This window comes from Pipistrellus kuhlii, unplaced genomic scaffold (genome assembly GCF_014108245.1).
Source record: "Pipistrellus kuhlii isolate mPipKuh1 unplaced genomic scaffold, mPipKuh1.p scaffold_m20_p_12, whole genome shotgun sequence".
Taxonomy (NCBI): Eukaryota; Metazoa; Chordata; class Mammalia; order Chiroptera; family Vespertilionidae; genus Pipistrellus; species Pipistrellus kuhlii.
Window position 1 is genome coordinate 18758892 of NW_023425427.1, and position 23861 is coordinate 18782752.

At 49.7% G+C, this 23861-nt stretch overlaps 1 protein-coding gene and 1 non-coding gene across 5 annotated transcripts in view; both read left to right on the top strand.

Annotated features, from left to right (window-relative positions):
- B4GALT1 (beta-1,4-galactosyltransferase 1) overlaps positions 1-20540 on the top strand; it is a 49314-nt gene extending 28774 nt beyond the window's left edge. The window contains exons 3-7 of one of the 4 annotated variants that reach the window (XM_045580059.1): positions 4583-4654; positions 12416-12603; positions 15479-15601; positions 17960-18064; positions 18245-20540. In XM_045580059.1, the coding sequence (XP_045436015.1) occupies positions 4583-4654; positions 12416-12603; positions 15479-15601; positions 17960-18064; positions 18245-18377 (621 nt within the window). In that variant the 3' untranslated portion in view covers positions 18378-20540. Of the gene's footprint in view, positions 1-4582; positions 4655-5608; positions 5633-12415; positions 12604-13659; positions 14407-15478; positions 15602-17959; positions 18065-18244 lie in introns of those variants that run through there. The other 3 variants (XM_036433577.2, XM_045580060.1, XM_045580061.1) reach the window with 3 other exon arrangements.
- On the top strand, positions 6021-6127 carry LOC118716822. The gene has a single exon (XR_004987280.1). It is a non-coding gene; the product is annotated as a U6 spliceosomal RNA (small nuclear RNA).
- Positions 20541-23861: the final 3321 nt, after the last annotated feature.

Below are 23861 nucleotides of genomic sequence, written 5' to 3' on the forward strand. Positions count from 1 at the left end.
AAAAAGATACAGAAAAATTTAAAAAGACACCCAAAAGATTAGAGAGAAAGAAGGCTTACCATAGGAGGGGGCTCTGAGACATCTAGTCCAGTGGTTCTTAAGTTTATAAGAATAGAACCAAAAAAATAAAAAAAGAATAGACCCTTTACCCCCTAACTTCCCCTTCAGTCTTTGCTGGGATTTGCCTGAACCTCTGAGACCAGATAGTTTGACAAGTGTCTGCTCTGTTTCACAGGTAAAGCAGCGGAGGCTCAGAGGAGGGAAGTAGAGTCACGTAAATCACATAAGCTGTAGCTCAAGCTCCTGTCCCTGATTCCGGGTGCCCTCTCACTGCGCGGGGAGCAACTCTCTCCTCAGGGCCTTTCAGTCCCTCCCTAACGAGCTTCTTCTCAAAGCTGGTCTCCAGGGCTGGGGGTGAGCTCAGAGAGCCTGGGCTCTGGCTCTGCTGCCACTAACCAGCTGGTGCCCTTTGGCGTGAGTTCTTCAAAAAAAAATTTTTTTTTTAAACATTTTTATTGATTTCAGAGAGGAAGGGGGAGGGAGGGAGAGATAGAAACATCAATGATGAGAGAGAATCACTGACTGGCTGCCTCCTGCATGCTCCTGCTGGGGTTTGAGCCCACACAAACCGGGCATATGCCCTTGACTGGAATTAAATCCTGGACACTTCAGTCCGCAGGCCAACGCTCTATCCACTGAGCCAACCCGGCTAGGGTGAGTTCTTCCATTTGCGTTCAGCTGAGTTCCTCCATCTCCTCCGTCTGTGGGAGAGCAGGGTTTTAGTACTTCCCACAGAGGGCTGTGAGCACCTGACACCTGGTGAGCCCTCAGGAACACCGGTTATTACTGCAATGACTGGAGTTTCTCCTCCTCACCCCCCTTCTTCCTGCCTGTTGTCTCTCTAATCAGGCCCGAGGTGATAAACTCTTTACTGCTCTCCCTCTTCCTGCTTCACCCGCCTCAGTCACTCAGGACCAGCTTCGGGGACTCTCCCTCTCATGTGTGTGGCTTCCCGGGAGTCAGAGGAGAGCAGATAAGGACATAAAGCCCAGAACCTCAGGGGACGCAGGGACCATGTCAGCCTGCCAGCTCCTTCAAAACAGGGTTGTGTCTCAAGTTCCACACGCAGGGGGGTGAGCTTTCACAGGCTTTTGTGGCTCCTGCCCCTGTCCACATTAGGCTCTTAAGCACCCCATTTTGGTTTGGGCCCTTCCAGGCACCATGAGAACTTACCGTACGTCTCACAATACCGGGAGGGGGGCTTACCAGTCGACACCGAGAACAAGCATTGCCGTTTGCTCTCGAGTCTTCTGCCCAAGCACACCGGTGTCTGAGACCCGCGTTAGGGCTCTGGCACGGCCAGCCTGTTGGAACTAAGGGTGCTGCTCGGAGGCACAGAAGTCCTCCCCAAGGTCCAGCACTGGACCCGTGGGGCCGAGGGGACACCGGGTGTCAAAGTGGGTGTCAAAGTGGGTGGGGGGCAGGGTGCACACTGCACTTCCTCATACTGTAAGGAAGCTAAAGCCACCCAAGGTAGAGGGAAGACAGGTTGCCACCTGGCACCACCGGCCCTGAATAAATACAGGATGTGTGTGGGATCACCCGGCACAGGAGTAAGTTTCCACAGGCCCACCCACCTGGCCAGGTGGATTGGTAATCGCCGTGGCAGCCCTCTGCCCTGGAGCCAGCACCCATTTCCGTTTGTATATCCCCTGGCACCTCTGATCTCTCTGGTTCTACCATGCCCCGCCCTTTCTCTAAACCTTTCAGTGTGCCCCTGCTGCCCAAAGGCGAGGTCTACGGGGTCTGAAGCCCGAGGTCAGCATCCAGGACCCTCTGCAGTCCAGCCCTGCTCTGACCCGCCTCAGCCACCTCCTCCTCAGGCTCCATTCACCCCATTGTGCCACAGCCATCCCGGATTCTCCGTCTTCTCCCAGACACACTCTGCTCCCACGGGTGCCAAAGCTTAGCTTTCCCCCTGCCCTGCTTGCCTGCCTTTCCCTCCCCCACCTGCTCTCTTTCTGCCACCATTTGAGTTCCCTCCTGCCCCCCCCCCCCCCCCCAAACACACACAACAAAAACACAAAAAACTTATTAGCTCTGTGAAGCCCCAGGTGGGGCTGACCTCTCCCTCCCTGCTGCTCCCAGGCCACTTAGCACATCCTAGTGAGGAAGGAGGGGTGATTGCTGTGAGGGAGGAGGGGTGAGTGCTGTGAGGGAGGAGGGGTGAGTGCTGTGAGGGAGGAGAGGTGAGTGCTGTGAGGGAGGAGGGGTGATCACTGTGAGGGAGGAGGGGTGATTGCCGTGAGGGAGGAGGGGTGATCGCTGTGAAGGATGAGGGGTGGTTGCTGTGAGGGAGGAGGGGGGATCGCTGTGAGGGAGGAGGGGTGATTGCTGTGAGGGAGGAGGGGTGATTGCTGTGAGGGAGGAGGGGGGATTGCTGTGAGGGAGGAAGGGTGATTGCTGTGAAGGATGAGGGGTGGTTGCTGTGAGGGATGAGGGGTGATCGCTGTGAGGGAGGAGAGGTGATCACTGTGAGGGAGGAGGGGTGATCGCTGTGAGGGAGGAGGGGTGAGTGCTGTGAGGGAGGAGGGGTGAGTGCTGTGAAGGAGGAGGGGTGAGTGCTGTGAAGGAGGAGGGGTGAGTGCTGTGAGGGAGGAGGGGTGATCGCTGTGAGGGAGGAGGGGTGAGTGCTGTGAGGGAGGAGGGGTGAGTGCTGTGAGGATGAGGGGTGGTTGCTGTGAGGGAGGAGGGGTGATCGCTGTGAGGGAGGAGGGGTGATCACTGTGAGGGAGGAGGGGTGAGTGCTGTGAGGGAGGAGGGGTGAGTGCTGTGAGGGAGGAGGGGTGATTGCTGTGTGCACGCTCACCCAGCTGGCCGCTCCTGGACACCCAGCCCCCAGTTCTGACGGCCTCTGTCTCCCTGAGCACCCGGCTCCATGGGCTCGGTCAGCGTTGGGAGCACGGAGCCGCTCCTCCCTGTGACTCCTGCCCCGCACTTCCACCCGCCCTGAGGGCCCCTCGCTCCCTGTTCTCCTGAGAGGACTGTGCCTGGAAGCGAAGTCTCCTTTCTCAGTCGGGTCCGGGCATGATCCTTGGGGACCTGCACAGCCCCTCCCAGGCCTTTCCCCAGAACCCCCTGCGCCTTGCTGGCCAGAGCAGGCCCTTGGGAAAGGGGAGAGAAACCATTCTAAAACCCTGTGGTTGTTGATGGTCATAAAACTTTATGGTCCTTTGGCCTGAACATCTTTCATGGTCTCCCTTTGGGTTTTCACTCTAACGACCCCCATTGTCCCTCATTGTTTCCGCTGAGGGAAGGCTGGGAAGGTAAGTGGTTTGCTTGGATCCCTGAGGGGTGGAGGGTGGAGCTGGGGTTGGACAGAGATCGCATGAAGCCTAAGGAACCCTAAGGAACGCCTACCCTCCCCTCCCTGGGGAACAGCCCCACTCGCACTTGGTGACGCTGTGAACCCCGCTGGTCATGGCAGGTGGGCCTTGCCTTGGGAGCAGCAGCCCCAGGACCCTTGGTGTGGCTGGCCCGTGCTCCTGCTCACAGGTGAATCCTGGCCGGAAAGGCTGAGGCATGGGGGACGGTGGGGAAGGGGCGGGGGAGGCCCAGCTTTTCCAGGCTTTGAGGTTTTTCCACCAGTGCATTGCTATGAGGGTGCATTGTTGTGAGACAGTTCCAGGCTGCCGGTCTGGGGCCCCGTGTGAGCAGGTGTGGAGAGAGCCGTTGTACCCTCAGTGAGGGAAAGTGCCTGTCCCCATTCCTGGGCAGCTTGTCTCTGTCCCCGGGCCAGGCCGTGGGTTCCTAACGGAGGCCCAGGTGGATCGGGGTGAGGCAGACTCATGAGCCTGCCCCATGACTGAGGGTGGCTGCCTGGGCCTGTGGCCCCCACTGGTTTGGTTTCTGCCTTGGCCATCTTTTGCCATCCACCTCCCTGCCTTCCATTCCCTGCCCAGGTGGTCAGCCTCTAGATCGGTGTGGGTGGGAACGGGGCTCAGAAGGGGGGGAGCCGATCCCGTCCTGCAGCACCCCCAGCTCTGAGCTTCCTGACGGGGTGGGGGGCTGTGGGAGGACAGGGGTGTCTGGGTCCCACCACTCCCTGTGCACTGACACACACACACCCCCACACCCCCAGTGTGCAGGCATCTCCTTTGCTGTGTGTTTTCCCCTCTCTGTCCACAGTTCACTCCGCTCCTCCTGGGGAATGGGTCACAGCTCTCACAGGCGCTCACACGGCTGGTGAGTTGTCTCCTGGGACGTGACCCTGGAAAAGGCCATTTCTCCACTCTCCCTGAACGTCAGGGCCAGGAGTGGCCACTCGTTCGTGATTTGCCTTTCCCCTGGTTTAGGGTGGTCAGAAAGGGCTCCTCTCCCTCTGCAGCCGTGCCATGTGCCTTCCTTCCTTCCTTTCTTCCCTCCCTTGCTTCCACCTTTTCTCTTTCTCTCCTTCTAGTGGGGGCCTCTTCCCTTTCCTTGTTAATCCTGTCTGTAGCCACGCCCGCTGACGGAGGAGCTTCTTCTGGGGTCTGCTTCTCCCTCTCCACCCGCCTCCTCTTCTGCTCCCTCCACCTGCTAGAGAGAGGAGCGCCGACTTAGCCACTGCTGCGACTGCTGCCACTGCCACCGCCGCCGCTGCCACCCCACCCTGGTAATGTGCACACACCCCACATCCGACCCAGAGCCCAGGCCTGCAGTCCGGGGGAAGCTGTGTGCCGGCCTCGGCCCTGTGGGCTCCCGGGCAGGGCTGGGGGCTCTGGCGCCTGGCTTGGAATTGCCAGCCTGTTGTGTAGAGGTCTAAGAGACTTAGCCGTCCTGAAATTAAGCCACCGTGGGGCTCATCCTCTGTACGTATATACTTCTGCATCCTGCTTTTCCTTAATTCCATGTCATCACATCTTCCCGTGTTATTTCACAGTCTGCATAATCATCACTTCCCATGCCTTCATAGTAGTCGAAGCATGCAGTTCTACCATAATTAACTCAGCCGTTCTTCTATTATATGTCAGCAGCATTTAGACCCTTTCCACCTTCTCACGAGCGTGAATAATACTGGGACGGACATCTTTGGGTCGAAAGCTTATTCTGAGTTTGTTTCTCCATTTCGGTTTCTCTAGGTTAGGTTTCCAGATACGGGATTATGGGTTCAAAAGCAGTTTAAGCTTTTTATAGTTCTTACGATAAATGGCCACGTTGTTTTCTGAGAGAAGCCTTTATTTCCTGAAGTGTTTTTCTGCAGAAAGGCTGTGCCGCAGGCCCCAGGAGAGAGAGACATCCTGCAGTGGCTCCTGCGGAGCTGGGGTTTAAAAATCCTCCGTGTCCACCTCACCAAGAATCGCCACTTTCAATTGGGGGTGTTGGGGTGCAAATCCTTCCTTGACTTGCAAAATGTGGCCCTTGTTTAAAACCATCAGAGGCTTCCTGTGGCCTCCGTCAAAGGTGATGCCTGAGCATTTTAGCGGAGTCCCCCGCTTCCCTCTCCATCTCATGATTCGTCCACCTCCACCCTCATATCTCCTTCTGGCTTCCACCTTGTGTACTTCTTGTGGTTCCTTAAATGCTCTCTTTTCCCCACAGCCTTTCCAATCGTCGCTCTCTCTCCTAGGACTACTAAGCGTGGCTACCTTCTTTGAAGCCTTCTCCAGTCCCCTAGGACTAGGTTAGTGTCGTCACCTCCACCCCATCTGTGCTTGGCTCTGTAACTCCCCTTCCCTCCCCGTCTCCCCTTCCCCGGTAGCTGTGCACCACGAAGCGTCATCGCTCAGCACACGGTTCTGCTTGACCAACTCTCCCACCCACTGTCAGGGGCCTGTTTCGTTTCCTTTTCTGCGTCCCTGCAGTTCAACATGACGCAGACACTCATCGAATGGCAGGAATGAGTGTATCAAACACGAAACCCAGGGCCCTCTGGCCCTCCCCTGTCTCTGGGCCTGGCTGGCTCTTTCCTTTTCTTGGTCACTGCTTTATTGAGATGTGATCACATACCGTAACATTCACCTATTTAAAATCTGTCACTCGTGCTCGCTTCGGCAGCACACATACTAACATTTGAACGATGCAGAGAAGGTTAGCATGGCCCCTGTGCAACGATGATATGCAAATTCGTGAAGCGTTCCATATTAAACAAACAAACAAACAAATAAATAAATAAATAAAGTCTATAATTCAGTAGCTTTTAGTATATTTATCTAAACCATAAAATCAAGTTTAGAGTATTTTTATTGAGCCGAAAAGAAACACCTCTTAGCTACAAACACCTCTCCATTCCCCACCGCCCTAGGCAACCAACCACTCATCTTTCTGTGTCTGTGGGTTTGCCTGTTCTGGACGTCTCGTATAAATGGAATCATAATAAACATGTGATCCATCGTAACTGACTCCTTTCACCTGGTGTGTTTTTAAGTTCGTCCATGTTGTAGCATGTATCTGTACTTCATTCCTTTTTATGGCTGAATAACATTCCATTGTATGGATGTACCACTTGTGTTTATCCGTTCACCTGCTGATGGGCATTTGTATTATTTCCGCTTTTTAGCGGTGGTGAATAATGCTGCTATGAACACTGTGTAAAAGTTTGTGTGTGGACATATGTTTTCATTTCTCTTGGGTCTGTACCTAGGAGTGGGATTGCTAGATCACATGGTATTTCTTAGTTTGTCTAATTGAGGAACTGCCAGACTGCTTTCCACAGCGGCTGCACCATTTTATGTTCCTACCAGCAGTGTAGGAGGATTCCATTTTCAGTGGACACACTGTTTGCTCTTTCTTATCTTTAGTGGAAATGAAGGCTCTAGGGAAAGGTTTTACTAGCCCTGGAGGACTATCTAATACTTAAGACATTGCTCCCTGCCACTCAGATGTGCCAGCAGGGCACTGAGTTTCCACATGATGTGTCTAAAGGTAGCTGCTGCTGCTGCTGCTGCTGCTGCTGCTGCTTCTTCTTCTTCTTCTTCTTCTTCTTCTTTTTTAATATATTTTATTGATTTTTTTTTTTTTTTACAGAAAGGAAGGGAGAAGGATAGAGAGCTAGAAATGTCGATGAGAGAGAGATATCGACCAGCTGCCTTCTGCACACCCCCTACTGGGGATGTGCCCGAAACCAAGGTACATGCCCTTGATCGGAATTGAACATGGAACCTTCCAGTTCACAGGCTGATGCTCTATCCACTGAGCCAAACTACCTTTCGGCTGAAGGTAGCTTCTTTCTTCTTTCCTCTCCTCTGAGGAGCGTGGCCTTCAGGCCTGTGCCAGGCCGCCCACCTCGGGTCTCCTCACTCTCGCCCAGGCCGGCTCAGGCTCAGGCCTGACCAACTCAGGCTCCTGTTCTCTCTGTTCTGGCCGCTGTTGGTTCTGCTTGACCAACTCTTCCACCCACTGTCAGGATTGTGTGCCCAGATAAAAGGCTGCTCTGTGACCTTTGGTCGGGGGACTGTCGTCCTGTCCAGCTGTGGAAATGCCATATGGTGTTGGACCTTTCTTCCTTCTTTTTTAAAAAAAATATATATTTTATTGATTTTTTACAGAGAGGAAGGGAGAGAGATAGAGAACTAGAAATGTCGATGAGAGAGAAACACCGACCAGCTGCCTCTTGCACACCCCCTACCTACAACCAAGGTACGTGCCCCTGACCGGAATCGAACTTGGGACCTTTCAGTCCGCAGACCGACGCTCTACCACTGAGCCAAACCTGTTTTGGCTCTTCCTTCTTCTTGTTCTCTCCTTCTGTTAAGAGGAGCCAGTTGCCCTAGAAGGAAGGGATAAATATAGCTCTTTAAAAAAAAATGTTACTGTTGATAGCATTAGGGATAACTATAATGCTTATCTACCAATGCAAAGAAGCCTGCACATTAGCCCTGCTGGTGTTGTTTGGTGGTTGAGCATTGACCCATGAACCAAGAGGTCACTGGTTTAATGTCTAGTCAGGGCACGTGCCTGGGTTGTGGGTTTGGTCCCCAATAAGGAGTGTACAGGAGGCAGCCAACCAATTATGATTCTCTGTCATCATTGATGTTTCTGTCTCCCTATCCCTCCCTCTAAAAAAAAAAAAAAAAAAAGAATAAAAATATATTTTTGAAGAAGAAGAAGCCTGCACTTTTAAAAGCCCCATCTTTCAGAGGGACACCTGCAGCCAGTACGCCAGCTCCTGTTCACCGAAGGGGCTTCCGGCATTTCCCGGCCTCTAAAGGCCTCTCTGTCCTTCCTCTGCTGCTACTAACACTCGAAACCCCTGAGTCACAGGTTAACTCACTTGAGGCTTAATCCTTTGAAAAAATTAGCCCTCTAGTTACCCCTCTAGAGAAGCAGGATTAGGGAGGAGCTGAAGGTTGATTGGGAAGGACACCCACAAACACGAGAGGAGTTGTCTTCAGTCTCTGGGAGACATTTTTAATCTATTTTAAAAAATATTTTATTGATTTTTTACAGAGAGGAAGGGAGAGAGATAGAAACATCGATGAGAGAGAGACATCGATCAGCTGCCTCCTGCACACCTCCTACTGGGAATGTGCCCGCAACCAAGGTACATGCTCTTGATGAATTGAACCTGGGATCTTTCAGTTCGCAGGCCAATGCTCTATCCCACATGTGTCAAACACAAGGCCCGCGGGCCAAATCTGTCCCACCAGGCCTTGCAATGTGGCCCGCACCGCGCTGTCATCACTGCACTCCGCTGCGTTTCCATCACAATGACAGTTTATGACTGTTCAGTAAACCATTCGGCCCACGATTTAGGCTGGATTTTAGATTTTGGCCCCTTCTCTGATTGAGTTCGACACCCCTTCTCTATCCACTGAGCCAAATCGGTTTAGACTGGGAGACATTTTTAAGTATACATATATATTTTTTTTATTGATTTCAGAGAGGAAGGAAGAGATAGAAATATCAGTGATGAGAGAGAATCAATCATTGATTATTTGCTTCCTTCATGACCCCTACTGGGGACTGAGCCCGCAACCCCAGGGTGTGCCCTTTTGACCAGAATCTAACCCGGGACCCTTTAGTCCTCAGGCTGAAGCTCTGTTCGCTGAGCCAAACCAGTTAGGGCAACACTTTGAGAGGTCTGACTATTCAAGGTGAATGGGAAAAGCTCTGCTGTAACAATAATAGTATCTGTCATTTATTGCCAGGCAATGTGCAAAAGGCCTTGAATGTATTGTCTCATTGAATACAACCCACCAATTGTCATCTCCATGACCAAGTGAGGAAATAGAGGCCCAGATGCCCATAGCTAATAAGCGAAGAAGATGGCATGTCTGTCACATTTTGGCTTGGCCGCACTGATACATGTCTACTTGAGTGAATGAAGTAGCTGGTGCACTGAGTCCATGTGCCTTGTGAGGAGGGGCAGGAATGAAGGCAGGTGCCTTCCTCCCTCCTGCAGAGGAATGGGCACCTGCAGTTAGCCGTGGGGGTTGGTGGACTTGCCAGGGCCTGACTTTCTTAATTAAGTTCCCCATGTTACTTACAGCATTTCACCCGAAGAAGCCTGGAACGGACATTTCTGTAATCCCCGGGGAGGAAGAGGAAGACACACTTTCCTCCTCTGTCCCTCTGCTGCTCTGGTGTCCCTAGGGCTCACACTTGCAAAAAATACCCTGCTGTTCCCCTCCCCCGGGATCACACAGGTGAGGCCCGGCTGGGAGGAAGGATGGGAGAAGCGACGTGTAGTTCAGGTTGTTTTGGAAAACCACCTGCCTCGTTTTCAGTGTGGACCACACACTGGAGCACCTTATTCAGGGGAAGGAACTATTGCGTCACACGTTGGCCAAGGGCAGAACCGGGTTTTCTCGTTAGAGTTCTCCTCCATTATGCTGGGAGCTTGGCTCCACAGGGGCCCGTTTGTTGCTCCAAATTACCAGTTTCTGGGAGAGGAAAAGTACTTAGTGCCGTCTCACTTAAGCATCTGCTTAGATCAAACAGTAGTGACCGGGAGGCCAGATCCTGTAGTCCAGACATGCAGACATGACCACCAGAGAACACACACACACACACACACCCCCACCCCCTGTTTCTTACAGGAGAGTGTAGTGAGAAGAAGGGAGCATTGGGCAGCCAGCCCCGCTGTGGGCCTGCTGCACACGTGTGAAAAGGCTTCGTTGAAACACTGCCCTTTCCCTGTGTGGGAAAAGTGCTCCATGGGGATGCATTGTGTTTGAAAATATCCAGAGAACTCTTCTAGGGTCTTCATGGAGCCAGAGGAGCAAGATGGAAAGCACCAGGTGCGGGCCTCTCTCCCCATCACCGGGCCTCTCTCCCCATCACCAGGCCTCTCTCCCCATCACCGGGAGGTAGAAGGTGTGGGAGGAATGCGGTAGATCTGGGTCAGAATAAAAGTGGTTACAAGATTGTCGAGATGACTAAGTGACAGGGCGTGCAGGTAAGACACCTAACCCTTTGCCTGGTTTGCCATATCCGCCCCTGCCCTCCCCCCTCCTTGAATGTTAGCAGTGCATTGTCCTAGCAATAATTATTACTACAGCTTCCTAAGTTTTACCATGCAGTCTCTCAGCTCTGAACTTCTTTGTGCCTCATGGCTTACACAGCATTGATGGAAGGCATGACATGTGGTGGGACTGTCAGAGAAACTGTGTGCCATTCGTCGGTCACAGCTTTCTCTTTTCACCGAGTGTGGTTAGAAGGCTTTGTCATGGGCTGAAGAAAGGAGCTCTTGTGGGAGATGTTTCCTAAAGGGAGATAGTGTTCTGGTGGGTGCTTTGTCTGACTTCCTGGTACTGGCTTTCCTTAAGTGGCCGGTTTCCCTGAGGCTGGGCGGCTGTGGTGAGGTCTGCCCGCTCTGCACTCACAGGTCACTTCCTGGCACACGTTTCCAAGTCCTCTTCGGAGCCTGTGTTCCCACTGCAGGCCCTTATGGGATACATTTTCCCCCAAAGCAGAGACCCTGATCTTGTTTATCCCGAGAGACAGGGAAAGAGCATAAAGTGAGGGTTCTGGGTGTTGGGCTCCAGTCCGAGGGGTGTCATTTGTGTGGCCTTAGTTTCTTCAAGGTGTGATGATGGGTAGGGTTCTGGTCAGGATGACAACATGTGCCCGGAGGGCTTGTGAACTGCTGAATGTAAGGGTGGCAGTGTCACTGCTGTTACTGTCCTTACTAACCCAGGGCCATGGCCATTGGTAAGAGCCGAGACCCATGCTGGTGACTCTAAGGGGGCCCTTTGGTTGGAGCTTCCCAGCAAGGAATGCTTTCTGACATTGTATGTTGAAACCCACCCATCGGTCTTTTCGCCCATTCATTCATCCATTCATCCACCCATCCACCTATCATCCAGCCAATCAGCAGTTATTTATTGAGCTCTTAGTGTTCAAGGCACTGGGTGAATAAAATGGTGAACAGCTCCAGCCTTCATTGAGCATGCTTTTGAGTGAGAGAGGGAGGGTTTGAAATAAACAAGATAAATAAATAAAATATGAAGTATCTTTTCACAAACAGACTTGGTGCTTTGAGACCCAATGGTTGGCATCCTAAAGCAGGCGTTGTCTTCTCTCTCATACGCCCTGTTTCTGTTGTATGTACCATACTGCTCCCCAGCAGGCATTCTGAGCACCAGGAGGGCAGAGATTGGGTTTGGTTTCTCATATTTCTCTGTGCCTAGTTTAGTGACAGACACCTGGTAGGCACACCATGTGGTTATCAATCACAGCCAACCATATAAAGAGGGTAGAAGTAAAAAGTCCCACAGGTACCCATTTCCTGAATGTCTTTTCTGGAATTAATCTACATATAGTTTATAAATAAGTGACGCTTAAATGTTTAAATGCCTCTTCACTTAATGATACTGTTTTGAAGATCATTTCCTTTTAGAGAGTTCATATTTTTAAAAATAACTCTATCCCATTAGACGGATGTACCATCATTTATTTAACCAATTCTCTAGTGATGCTTATGTCATTGTTTGCAATCTTTTTAAAAAATATATATTTTTATTGATTTCAGAGAGGAAGGGAGAGGGGAGAGAGAGAGATAGAAAAACATCAATGATGAGAGAGAATCATTGATCAGCTGCCTCCTGCACACCCCCTACTGGGGATCGAGCCTGAAACCTGGGCATGTGCCCTTGACCAGAATCCAACTCAAGGACCCTTCAGTCCGCAGGCCGACACTTTATCCACTGAGCCAAACCTGCTGGGGCTGTTTGCAATCGTTTGCTGTTGATGAACACTCCATGGGGAATCATGTTCATATGCCATTTGCACATTTGCAAGTCCTGCAGGATAATTCTGAAAAGTGGGGAATACTGACTCAGGACATACCACATGGTATTAATTCACCAATGAGGGCAGAAAAGGAGGCCCAGGTGCGGATTAATGACCACATGTAGTGGGCAAGTCACCAGTCCCTGTGTTCTGCTCAAAGTCCTTACGGCATCTAGTCTCACTCCTTCTGTTTCTGCTCCAGGCTGGAGAGTCCACATTCAATCGCGCTAAGCTCCTCAACGTGGGCTTCCGAGAGGCCTTGAAGGACTATGACTACAACTGCTTCGTGTTCAGCGACGTGGACCTCATCCCCATGGATGACCGGAACGCCTACCGGTGTTTCTCCCAGCCACGGCACATCTCTGTGGCAATGGACAAGTTTGGGTTTAGGTAAGAGCTGTTCACCAGAGTCTGTAGGAAACATGTTCCTCTCTGACATGACAACTAGGAGATGCAGTTCCTGCAGCCAGGAGAGCCTCTGTGCTCTGGGGAAGAGCGCCTTCACTGAGTAGTAATTCTTTCCATCCTCCCTTGCTGAGAGCATGAGGTCTGTGAGATAAATATAGGGTTGTTGTAAAGTCCTTCCCCCAGATCAAAAGTATTCAGGCCCTGAACTTGCTGTCTTAGGGGGAGGGATTTAGCTGTAAAAGTCACTCTCTGCCCCCCATCTTCCCTCCCACCTTCCCTATTTGTGTATCGTCTTCTTGATATACACAGGCTTATACCCTGACCCCTCTTTAATTCCGCCCTTGAAGCATGGTGGGAGGGGATCACCTAGTTCTTTTCCATAACACCATGTCTATTTTTCCAGGGCCTTTCAGGCTTGGGGGATGGGGCAGGAGGTAAGAGAAAGCAGCAGAGACAGCAAAACTAGGTCTTGTCAGCTCAGCTGGTAATTCCCCTAGAAGTGGCTGAGAGTCCATCTCTATAAAAACACTCATTATCAAAAAACCATTATTGGCATGGCCACCTGGGATTCAAACCCTTGCCTTGCAAGTGCAGACTGTACTGTGAGGAAAGCAAAAGGTGGCTGGCTGACTTGGCACCTCAGTGTCGGTAGGTTGTTACCCATAGATGACCTTAAATTCATTAAAGCATGTCCCCAGGGAGCTTGCTTGTGGATACTTGCAGTCAGAATGCAGAATTCCTAAATGGATTAGAAAATGATAATTGCTTTTTTTTAGGTTTTGTTTTTCTTGGGTTCTGTATGGTTTGGCTGACTTTTCTCTTAAATCTGAGTTAGCATTTTTCTTAATTTATATGATAAGTTTTGGTTTCTCTGGATTCCATTAAGAGCCTGAGTGTGGTTTGGAGCTGCACACAGGGCCGAGAGAAAAAAAAAAACACAGCCTTTGAAGGACCCCAGAAGGCCTTTGCATGGCCTCTGGACAGGTCCTCATTCTGATTCTTAACATTTCTCATCCATGCTTCCTCTGTCTTCCTCAGGAGACCTCAATTTATAACCACTGAAACACTGAAATGCAAAAAGGTTTGGTGGGATGAGAGCCCAGATGCCCTGCTGCTTAAAAATGTGTCAAAATAGATTCGCCATTATATTATACATACCGCTAAGTCAGGACATGGTAGAAATTTCCAAGGAAAATTTCAGGAATGTATCTTTTTTATTTTTTTTCAAATCAGAAATTTTATCCTTTTTATTGAGGCATCACAATTGCTCTATATATTACCCTGTTATATAGAAAATACAAGCTACTTTGTAAAACCAAAGACAAGCATAGCGTCCAAAGATAAACTATGTTTTACACAATGAACCCACCACTGCCCTCCATCTGACGTTATTGGTAAATTTTAAATATCTATCTATTTTGTGAAAATGATTATTTTACACACTCCCTAAGTACATCTGCATTATAAACAGGCATTCTCAGAAACTGTTTCTAGAGGCTTGTTGTAAAAGGAAGCATACAACCAGAAAAGGGAGGAAGCAGAAAAAGTTTAAACCACACACAATAACTAGCATATAAAGTACATTTAATAAAGTCGGAATTCCATTGCAATATCAAGGAATCAAAGTGGAAATACTAACATTATATGTACTGTACATATAATGGTACCTGTAGTGAGATTATTTCTTCAAGCCAAATCAAAACCACACATTTAAATAAATTTAGCAACTATTCTGATGATGAATGCTGCACCATTCATCAGTTACAAACAAAATCAAAATAGGAAGCATGCCGAAACCGGTTTGGCTCAGTTGTAGAGCGTTGGTCTGCGGACTGAAAGGTCCCAGGTTCGATTCCAGTCAAGGTCATGTACGTTGGTTGCGGGCACATCCCCGGTAGGGGGTGTGCAAGAGGCAGCTGGTCAATATTTCTCTCTCATCGATGTTTTTAGCTCTCTATCTCTCTCCTTTCCTCTCTGTAAAAGATCAATAAAAAATATATTATAAAAAAAAATAGGAAGCAGGCTTGAGCCATTCCTGTCATTTAGAAGCAACTTTTATTTCCTAACTGATAACAAACCATCCTGACCAGTGGGTGTTTGCATAATAATGATGACTAAAGCACACATCACTGTGCTTTCCTGACTTGAAGGCAGTCCAAACTTAGCTCCTCTGCTGGGGAAAGATGAATGGCAGAAATGCTATTTTTTTTTTTTTTTAAGACTTTTTTAGAGGGAGAGAGCGAGAAACATCGATGGGCTGCCTCCTTCATGCCCTCTACTGGGGGTTGAACCCACAACCCAGACACATAACCTGACCACAATTGAACCCACGACACTTTGGTGCGTGGCATGATGCTCAACCCACTGAGCACACCGGCCAGGACCACAAATGCTGTCTTGTCTATTGGAATCAGTCAGTTTTCAAGCCAGTAAACCTTTGGAAGAATGGAAGCTGGACTGGTAGATGGGCTGGGCACATGACAGCATGGGCACAGGGAGACCACAGAACCACCTCAGATTCCAGGACTTCCTGGATGAGGACTTCCCGCGCAGGAGCAGATTCCTGTCTGGTGCAGAGCTGGGCTTATGCTTATGTAACCTGATTTTCTACATCCCCACAGAATCGACACAATATTTTTAGAAAGAAGGTTCTATTTTTTGACACCTGTGTCTTCTCTAAAAATAATCTGAGTCTACTATTAAAACAAAGAAAGCCCTCATAAATCTCCAGTGAAAAAGTTCCAGAGAATAACAATAACTTTAGGAGTGTTTATTTTGAGCAAGTTTTATTTCAAGAAAGTAAAAACTTACTAACCGCTGGTCTCTGTGTGTGTGTTTCCTTCCCCCTCCCCCCCAGCTTACCTTATGTTCAGTTTTTTGGAGGTGTGTCTGCCCTGAGTAAACAACAGTTTCTCACCATCAATGGATTTCCTAATAATTATTGGGGCTGGGGAGGTGAAGATGACGACATTTTCAACAGGTAATGGTCTCAACTTGGATCTCCTTCTCTGTCTCCCTTTATTTCTAGTTTTTCAATCGATGCTTGATTAGTCTGCAAGGCTATCCCTCAGGAAGGATGCAGTCCCCAATCAGCCTAGGGTCTTATGTATGCCCAGCTATAGACACTGTACATGCTGAAGATGTCTTTAAGAAAATTAGCTACTGCTATTTAAAGAAAAAAACTTAAATTTATTGGTTTTTAAAGAGAGAGGGGAAGAGAGAAACATGGATTTATTGTCCCACTTATTTATACATTCATTGGTGGTTTCCTGTATGTGCCCTGAGTGGGGTTCAAACCCATAATCTTGGCGTAGAGGGATGATACTCTAACCAGCTGGGCTACCCAGCCAGGGCAGCTTCTGTGATTTTTGCATTAGCCTGGGAAAATGGAAAATGAGAACCAAGTGAGGGAGTGTACTTTGATGCATACCACATGCCATTTTGTCCTGAAAGAGTAAACATGTGTCCTTCTGGTTTGGCTCAATGGATAGAGCATGGACTGTGGACTGAAGGGTCCCAGGTTTGGTTCCCGTCAATGGCACATGCCCAGGTTGCAAGCTCAATCCCCATCAGGGGCCATGCAGGAGGCAACTGATCAGTGATTCTCTCATCACTGATGTTTCTCTCCCTTCCCCTTCCTCTCTGAAATCAATAAAAATATATTAAAAAACAAACAAAAACAAAAACATGTGTCCTTCATAAAAATTCAGCATCTCATTGTGGTCATGTTTGAGTATGAAACAAGTTTCTTTGGACAGGATCCCAAGTTCTTCACAGAATATTGGTTCTGTTTTATTTATTTATTTATTTGACTTTTTGGACTATTTTAATATATACAAAAGAGGACAGAGTAGTGTGATGGCTGCTGTGTACCCACTGGCCCCAGCAAACATCATTTCACAGCCAACCCCCAACACCCACACCCGTGGACTCCCTGGGAGTTGGTAAAACTTTATCATGTAGCTTGTCATTACAGATGGTATAAAATCACCTGCCAGTAGCATTTGAAACCGCATTCTGCCCACTTCTCCCCGGCAATGGAGGCTTCAACCCTGCCAGCTGCAGATTAAAAGCACCTACTCCCTCTGCGAGCCGGTCTGAACTTGTCCCCGAGTTTGATGTCAGAATATACCCTGGTGCCTTCCTGGATTGCAGAACACTAATTTGATCAGTTAACTGAAGGTGTCTGTCAGGGCAGCACCCAAGCCATTCAAGGTTGGCTTTCTGTGAGAACTTGGCATAGGCCCGAGTCTTTAATACAGGCCTTGAAGAACACTTGAGTTTTCAAGTATGCAGCTCGAGTGTCCGCTGCATGCGAGCACTGTGCCAGGTGGGCCCCATCGGGAAGACCCTGAATTCATGGACACGGAGTCCAGACAGAAGCAAGCTTGCTCCCACAGTACCACAGCTGGGCAGACACTGGGCTGATGTGACAACAGAGACCTGAGTGGTCAAAAAGGTTGGGGGCCGTGGGGCCCAGAGAACACAGTACTAAAGCATCCTGGGCTGGAGGGACTGGAAGGGTGAGCGGTTTGTGGAGCAGCTTTCTTGGGAAATAAAGGACCTAACTCTTCCTCTTCACCTACTCACTGTCTGCCAGGTCCTGGGGGCAAGGCCAGCAACCTTTAAAGTCATCCAGGGGCACTGTCTCTTCACTCCTCTGTTCCTGCTTTGGTTTTGGTCCTCATTCCTTTTCCCTAGACCCGAGGTTGGCAAACTCATTCGTCAACAGAGCCAAATACCAACAGTATAACGATTGAAATTTCTTTTGAGAGCCAACTTTTTTAAACTTAAACTTCTTCTAACGCCACTTCTTCAGAATAGACTCGCCCAGGCCGTGGTATTTTGTGGGAGAGCCACGCTCAAGGGGCCAAAGAGCCGCATGTGGCTCACAAGCTGCCGTTTGCCGGCCACGGCCCTAGACCTTCACACAGAACCTTCCACTCGGTTCTGGCTGCCCCTAGTCTTATTCCCTATCCCCCCTTTTTATACTGCTTATCAGAGAGATGTCTCCTTGGCTAAACACCTTTGGGAAACACTGTATTACATCCTTTCCTGACACTGGCACGGCTCACGGGCTGCTTGAAGCGTTGAGAAGGCCGCCATGGTTCAGCCTTGGCCCATCTTGCCAGCCTCATCTCCAGCCACTTCCAACCCCAGATCCGTTCACCGGTCCCTGAGGCTTGTGCTGCTCCCAAGGGCCCTGTGTCTGCTCTCCCTGCCTTTGCCTGCGCTTTCCTGGCCGCCCAGAGGGCTCAGGCCAACGCCATGCATCTTCACGACTTGGCTCTGCCTACTGTTACTTTCCGATGACGATTTGTCCCTTTGCTCCTCGCAGATTAGTTTTTAAAGGCATGTCTATATCTCGCCCGAATGCCGTGGTTGGGAAGTGCCGGATGATTCGCCACTCGAGGGACAAGAAAAATGAACCCAATCCTCAGAGGTGTGTTCTGTGTTTGTTTATATTCCTTCTACCCTCTCCAGGATGGGGCAGAAGGGAGGCCCTGGGGAGGGCTCAGTCCAAAGGGGGAAAAGCAACAAAGTGCAAACGCGTAATGCCTTCTTTTCCTTAAGATTTTTGTTTTGCCACCAACCTCTTGCTTTTTTTTTTTTGTCCTTGTAGGTTTGACCGAATTGCACACACGAAGGAGACAATGCTGTCTGATGGTTTGAACACACTGACTTATAAGGTGTTGGACATAGAGAGAAACCCGCTATATACCAAAATCACAGTGGACGTCGGGAAACCGAGCTAGCATTTTGCTACCCGGATAAAGAGACCTGAAAATGGCCAGGGACCTCGGCTGTGTCCCTGCCAAGGTGCCGGGCTGGTCCCGCGTTCTCACCAATCAGCGTGACAGCCCCTCCGCTCAGCATTTACACGCCTTTCCAAAGGCTGACCAGAACAAGGGGGATGTTCTGCCCCCGGCTTGACTTCAGCGTGTGACTTCTTAGCTCTACGGGGTGTTTGTTTGTGTAGAAACTGCCAGCCTCTGGGGGTTCTCAGCATGTTCACAGTGCCTGCACCCCAAAGAATCAGAGCGTACACAGCCCCAAATTTGGTGACTGTGGGACTCGTTCCCAGTGGTAAACTGCAAAATTGTTGTGAAATAGGTAAGAATTTTGTTTTAAATCGTGTATTCTTATTACTTTATGCAAAATTGGAGAGAGCTGCTGAAATTGGATTGTTTTTGTTTTTTTTTTTTTTTTTGGTTGTCATATTGTAAGCAGAAAAACTGTTAGCAGCCATTCTCTCTTTACGCCTCCCCTCCCTCCTTTAGCGCTATACAACTGTTCCAATTACTGTGTGTCTCTCTTCTTCGCAAAAGAGTTTTAAAACGTGAGCCTCAGACCCTTTGCCCTGCTAGCCGTGTGAATTCCAAGGCAACCTTGGCCATCAGAGCAAAAATCCTTGGGTTGTCCTCACATCCAGTGGCCTTTCTCCACATTGCCTGATTTCTGAATGTAAAACTTTTTTAAGAAAAGAGCAGATGGCAGTTTGTAGTTATCTTGAAGACCAAATCGAATTCCGATTACTGATGTAGCTTTGATTTCGTGTTGATCCAGATTTTCACGGCTGTGGAGTGTTCAGACATGGCAATTGATTTTTCTGAGTATGCGATGTACACTTGAATTCCCTATGTATTTAAATGTGGTGTTTTACATGTGAGGAAGGGACTGAGCATTTTTTTTTTAGGGGCGGGGCAGGGCAGGGGGGCGATGCTAATATGCTGTAGTGGCCATGCGCAGGCCTCTGATGTAGCCGGCCGGCCAGATTTTGTGAAGAGCAAAGTCACCTGTGGGTCCTTTACCGAGGCAAGCCCCCTCCCCCACCCCCACTCCCCCAACCTCTGCAGGAAGGCAGACTCCTTGGCCTGCCAGGAAGTGCTCCCCGTCTCTTTACCCTCCCCAGGTGGGCAGGGCAGAGGGAACCTCTAGCACCGCCTTGGACTGACTCCTAGGACCTCCCACCCGGGCCCTGGGCTGTGGGGTTGTAAATGACAGCAGTCAGAACTGTTTACTGGCCCTGAGCCCGGGGAGGTGGAGGGCACCTCGGTTCTGGCCCCCTTGGACCCACAGGGCAGCCTCCCTCAGCTTTGGCCCCACGCTGCCGGTCCCACCTTGCAGGACCGGTTCTCCCTCTTCCTCCCGCTTCCGCCCTCCCCTTTTCTGTCCCCTTGCTTTTTGCCTATTCCTTTGCTTTTTTTTTTTGCCTGTTCCCTACAACTTGCCTGTGGCACTCAGGGTCAAATACACTATTCATTCTCCAGCATGAATGTGCCTTTTAATGAGAAACCTAGAAATTCAGCTGAACCCACTCACACTCCCCCACTGACCGCTCTGGTGCCTGAAGCCTCCCTCTCCCCCCTCGGGCCTCTGGCAGGTGCTCCCCACTCCTGGGAGGCTGACCCACAGGGCTGCCTTCTCCAAACCTGCCTCTGCCGGGAGGGGCTGAGAGGCACGAGGCCGTTCCAGCTCCGGGCTCGGGGCCTGAGGCTCGGCTGTGTAATCCCAGGCTTGACCTCTTAGCTGGAGGCCACTCAGACCTCCTGGGACCCAGCCCTCCGGGCGGAGGCTGAGTGGGTGTCCCGGCGCCAGTCTCACCTGTGCCTTTATTGCTTTAAAGCATCTCGGATGCTAACTTGGTTCTTTTTTCCAGAAGCCTGTGATTAAAGTTTATGTTCCACTGCACAAGCTTTTGGGGCTTATGCGAAGAGTATTCCTTCTTGTCAACCCCCTGCTCCTTTAACAGAGATGTTAACAAAATTCAGAGCAACTGCCCTGAGAAGGAGTTTAGGGAAATGCAAAGAATGAAGGCCTCTCTTTCGGACCCCAGATCCTGACTTCTCCAAAGTGCCTTAAAAGAAAGGAGACGAACACCTGTGGGAAATAACTTCTTGGTTATTTACTATACTCTTAAACAAACAAACAAAAAGTCTTTTTTTTTTCCCCTCTTCCTTTTTAAAAAAATATTTCCTTCCATGTTACATTGGAATATTCAAGAAGTATGTGGTTCATCCTCAGAACCCAGGAGAATCCTGCGTCATCTGCTCCTCCTTTGCTGACCTGCCGGTTCTCTCACGGGCGCCACCTGAGCCCGAGGTCAGGCCTGGAGGCCTGCCTAGTTCACGAGATGCTGTAGGTCCTGCTTCCTCCTCGGGGAGTTCAGGGCCAGAGGGTTCAGGGGCATTTCCTTTACCTGGAAGCTGTCACCGTGACATTGCCGTGTTCCGTGCCTTTGTTTCTGTCCTTCCCGTTGCTGGTGACCCTGTGACGCGGCTTTTGGAGAAGGTCAGAGGGCAGAGGTGGCCCGGGAGGGTAAAGGAAGTGCGGTCTGGCTCTCAGCCTGGGCAGGGTTTCTGCTGACCTCAGGGCTGGCCATGGGGTGTCCCACACAGCCAGGACAGAGCGGTCCTGTCCTGGAGACCTGTGATGCTGTGTGTTTTAATTTCCTATGTGTGCAAATGTATGTATTGACTATTGTGAATGGGGAGGGGGGGGGAGGATGTCTGACTTTGATGTTCAAAACAGAACTGTATTTTTTGCCTTTAAAATCCAGTAATATAACACAAATAAATGTCCCTATCTTTGTAACTGCTGGTGGTGTCTCTTCTGATTTAAAGGCTTGGACTCTGTCGGAGCTGGTGGGCCATGGTGGAGCTTCCTGCTGGGAGGACTTGAGGTCTGCCTTTTGTGCCTCCCTGGTTCAGGGTGTCACGGTTGGGGTCGTGGGTAGCAGCATCTGCACACACTACCCAGGAAGCACACAGCTGATTACACGTGCCTCCCTGGAATCAGCTGATAAGAAGAAAATTCTGAGTTGTTCTAAATTAAGTTACAGCGGCCTGAGAGGGAGAGAAAGAGACGGAACTGTTAGTCTGTTGATGGCTGCAGGCCAGCTAATGACAGACATCTCAGCCCTAGCCGGTTTGGCTCAGTGGATAGAATGTTGGCCTGTGGACCAAAGGGTCTTGGATTTGATTCCAGTCAAGGGCATGTGCCTTGGTGGCAGGCTCCTCCCCAGCCCGGGCCCTGGTCAGGGCTCTTGCAGGAGGCAACCAATCGATGTGTTTCTCTCACATCGTTATTTCTCTCAGTCTTTCCCTCTCTCTTCCACTCTCCCTAAAAATCAATGGAAAAATATGCTTGGGTAAGGACTAACAAAAATAAATAAACAATATTTTTTTTAAAGCCCATGTAATAAAACCCTAAAATACAAATAGGCGAAACGACCGATCACTATAACATGCACTGACCACCAGGGGGGAGACGCTCAGTGCAGGAGTTACCACCTGGTGGTCAATATGCTCCCAGAAGCCAGGCTCAAAGCTGGCGAATGCAGTGGCGGTGGAAGGAGCCTCTCCCGCCTCCTTGGCAGTGTTAAGGACTCCTCGGGGATGTCTGACTGCTGGCCTAAGGTGGCAGTTGGACATCCCCTGAGGGGTCCCAAATTGTGAGAGGGCATGGGCGGGGCTGAGGGCCCGAATGTCATGCACCAGGTCTCTAGTAAATAAATAAAAGACATCTCACATTCCTGTTTTGCCTGTTGGAATTGTGGATTAATTTCCAGGTGGCTAGATCCACAGATTATTTTAGCCAGACACCTAACTCCAGGAGTCCCCGTATGTTTGCATGTGGGCTTTCTGGACCTCTGCCCACAGCCACTCCACTGGTGCAGACATTTCTTTATTCAGCTCTGCTGCCCCAGAGCTGGCCCTGGTTCACTTTCTCCCACCCCTTTGCCTGTAGCTCAGGTAAATCCTTTCAGACTACTTCTTTCTTCCTTTTCCCCGACTCGATGTATTAAACCGGTTACAAAACTCTGGGATGACGGACATACCACTTTTCCTACCTGGCCGTGCTGCTGGTGGTTTAGACCCCATGCCCCAAGACCAGTCTTTTGGTTAGCATTTCTGGCTTAATAAAACCTTATTTAAAAAAAAAAAAAGACTTCAATCATGGAAGTTAAATATAGCCGTTTCCTCATCTGAACCTCATTTTCTTATCTGTATAAGAGGAATAATAACACATATATTTTGAGGCTTAAAAGATATGAAGTATCTAAAACAAAGATGGACACCTACAAATTTTGTTTAACACCTACCAGCTACTAGGATACAATGGCAGAGGAGGTTCAAGTGTAAAGTCTAATGGGAGGAAAGAGGGAGCACAGACATTTTCAAAGAATCAAGTAAGTGAATGGAGCATCCACCTATGAAGCAGGACGTCACAGTTTGATTCCTGCTGGCACATGCCCAAGTTGCTAACTCGATCCCAGTGTGGGGTTTGCAGAAGGCAGCCAATCAATGATTCTCTCTCATCATTGATGTTTCTCTCTTCCTCTCTTAAATCCCTAAAAATATATATATTTTTTAAATTAAAAAAAAACACATGATGAACACTTTACAGGTACTCATCACATATTAAGTAGCTAGCGTCACTTCAAAGTAGAATTTTCCATAGCACTTCTCTGGCCACATTCCTGCTATTTTCCACAAATGCCAGAATAGTTCTGATAGTTCTCAGAGCCACTTAAGAAGGTGCTCACAGTGTCATTTAATCAATATGACCCCAAATAAGGCTGTTGTCAGCCCCAGGAAATTTAACTAAAGGGTCTTAGTTGTGACCCATCCCATTAAGTGCCCAGCTGCAGCCTCTTATGAGCTGCTTAGATGGAATTGGCGTCTGGAAGGAAGAGGCCAGAGGGAAGCAGTGTGCAGGTGCGATTGCCCTGCTGTCCGAGCTGAGGTAGCTCCAGGCCCTGTGGGGACAGAACTTCGAAAGTGGGACCAGTGGGAAACGGGAACAGGAAGGGCAGCCCCTTGTAGCTCCCCTCTCCGGGCTCTTTTTCATGTGAGAATGTGACCAGGATGCCACATCAGTGACCCACAGATGTCCTTTGAGGCAGGGCTGTGTGCCCAGGTAGGTGGTATGTGAGTGACACTCATCCCAGGCAGGTGACAGGGAAGCTGGGGCGGGTGGGGAGAGATCAAGGAAAAGGAGGAGATGATCAAGTCCCCAGCTCCCAGGCATCCATGCTCTTATTTCTTCCCGGAGGTGGGAGTGCAGACTCCCTTTGGAACCAATTTCTTTCTAGAACTGGAACTTCTTAGGCCATTAGAAAGAAAATGAAGTTTGTCTGGCTGAGCTAGTCATGCCAGACAAGCCTCATTTCCTCCTGGCAGAATCCCCAGGCAGGGGACGTGGCTGGTGCTTTTGTCTAGGCTCTGGGGCCTGTA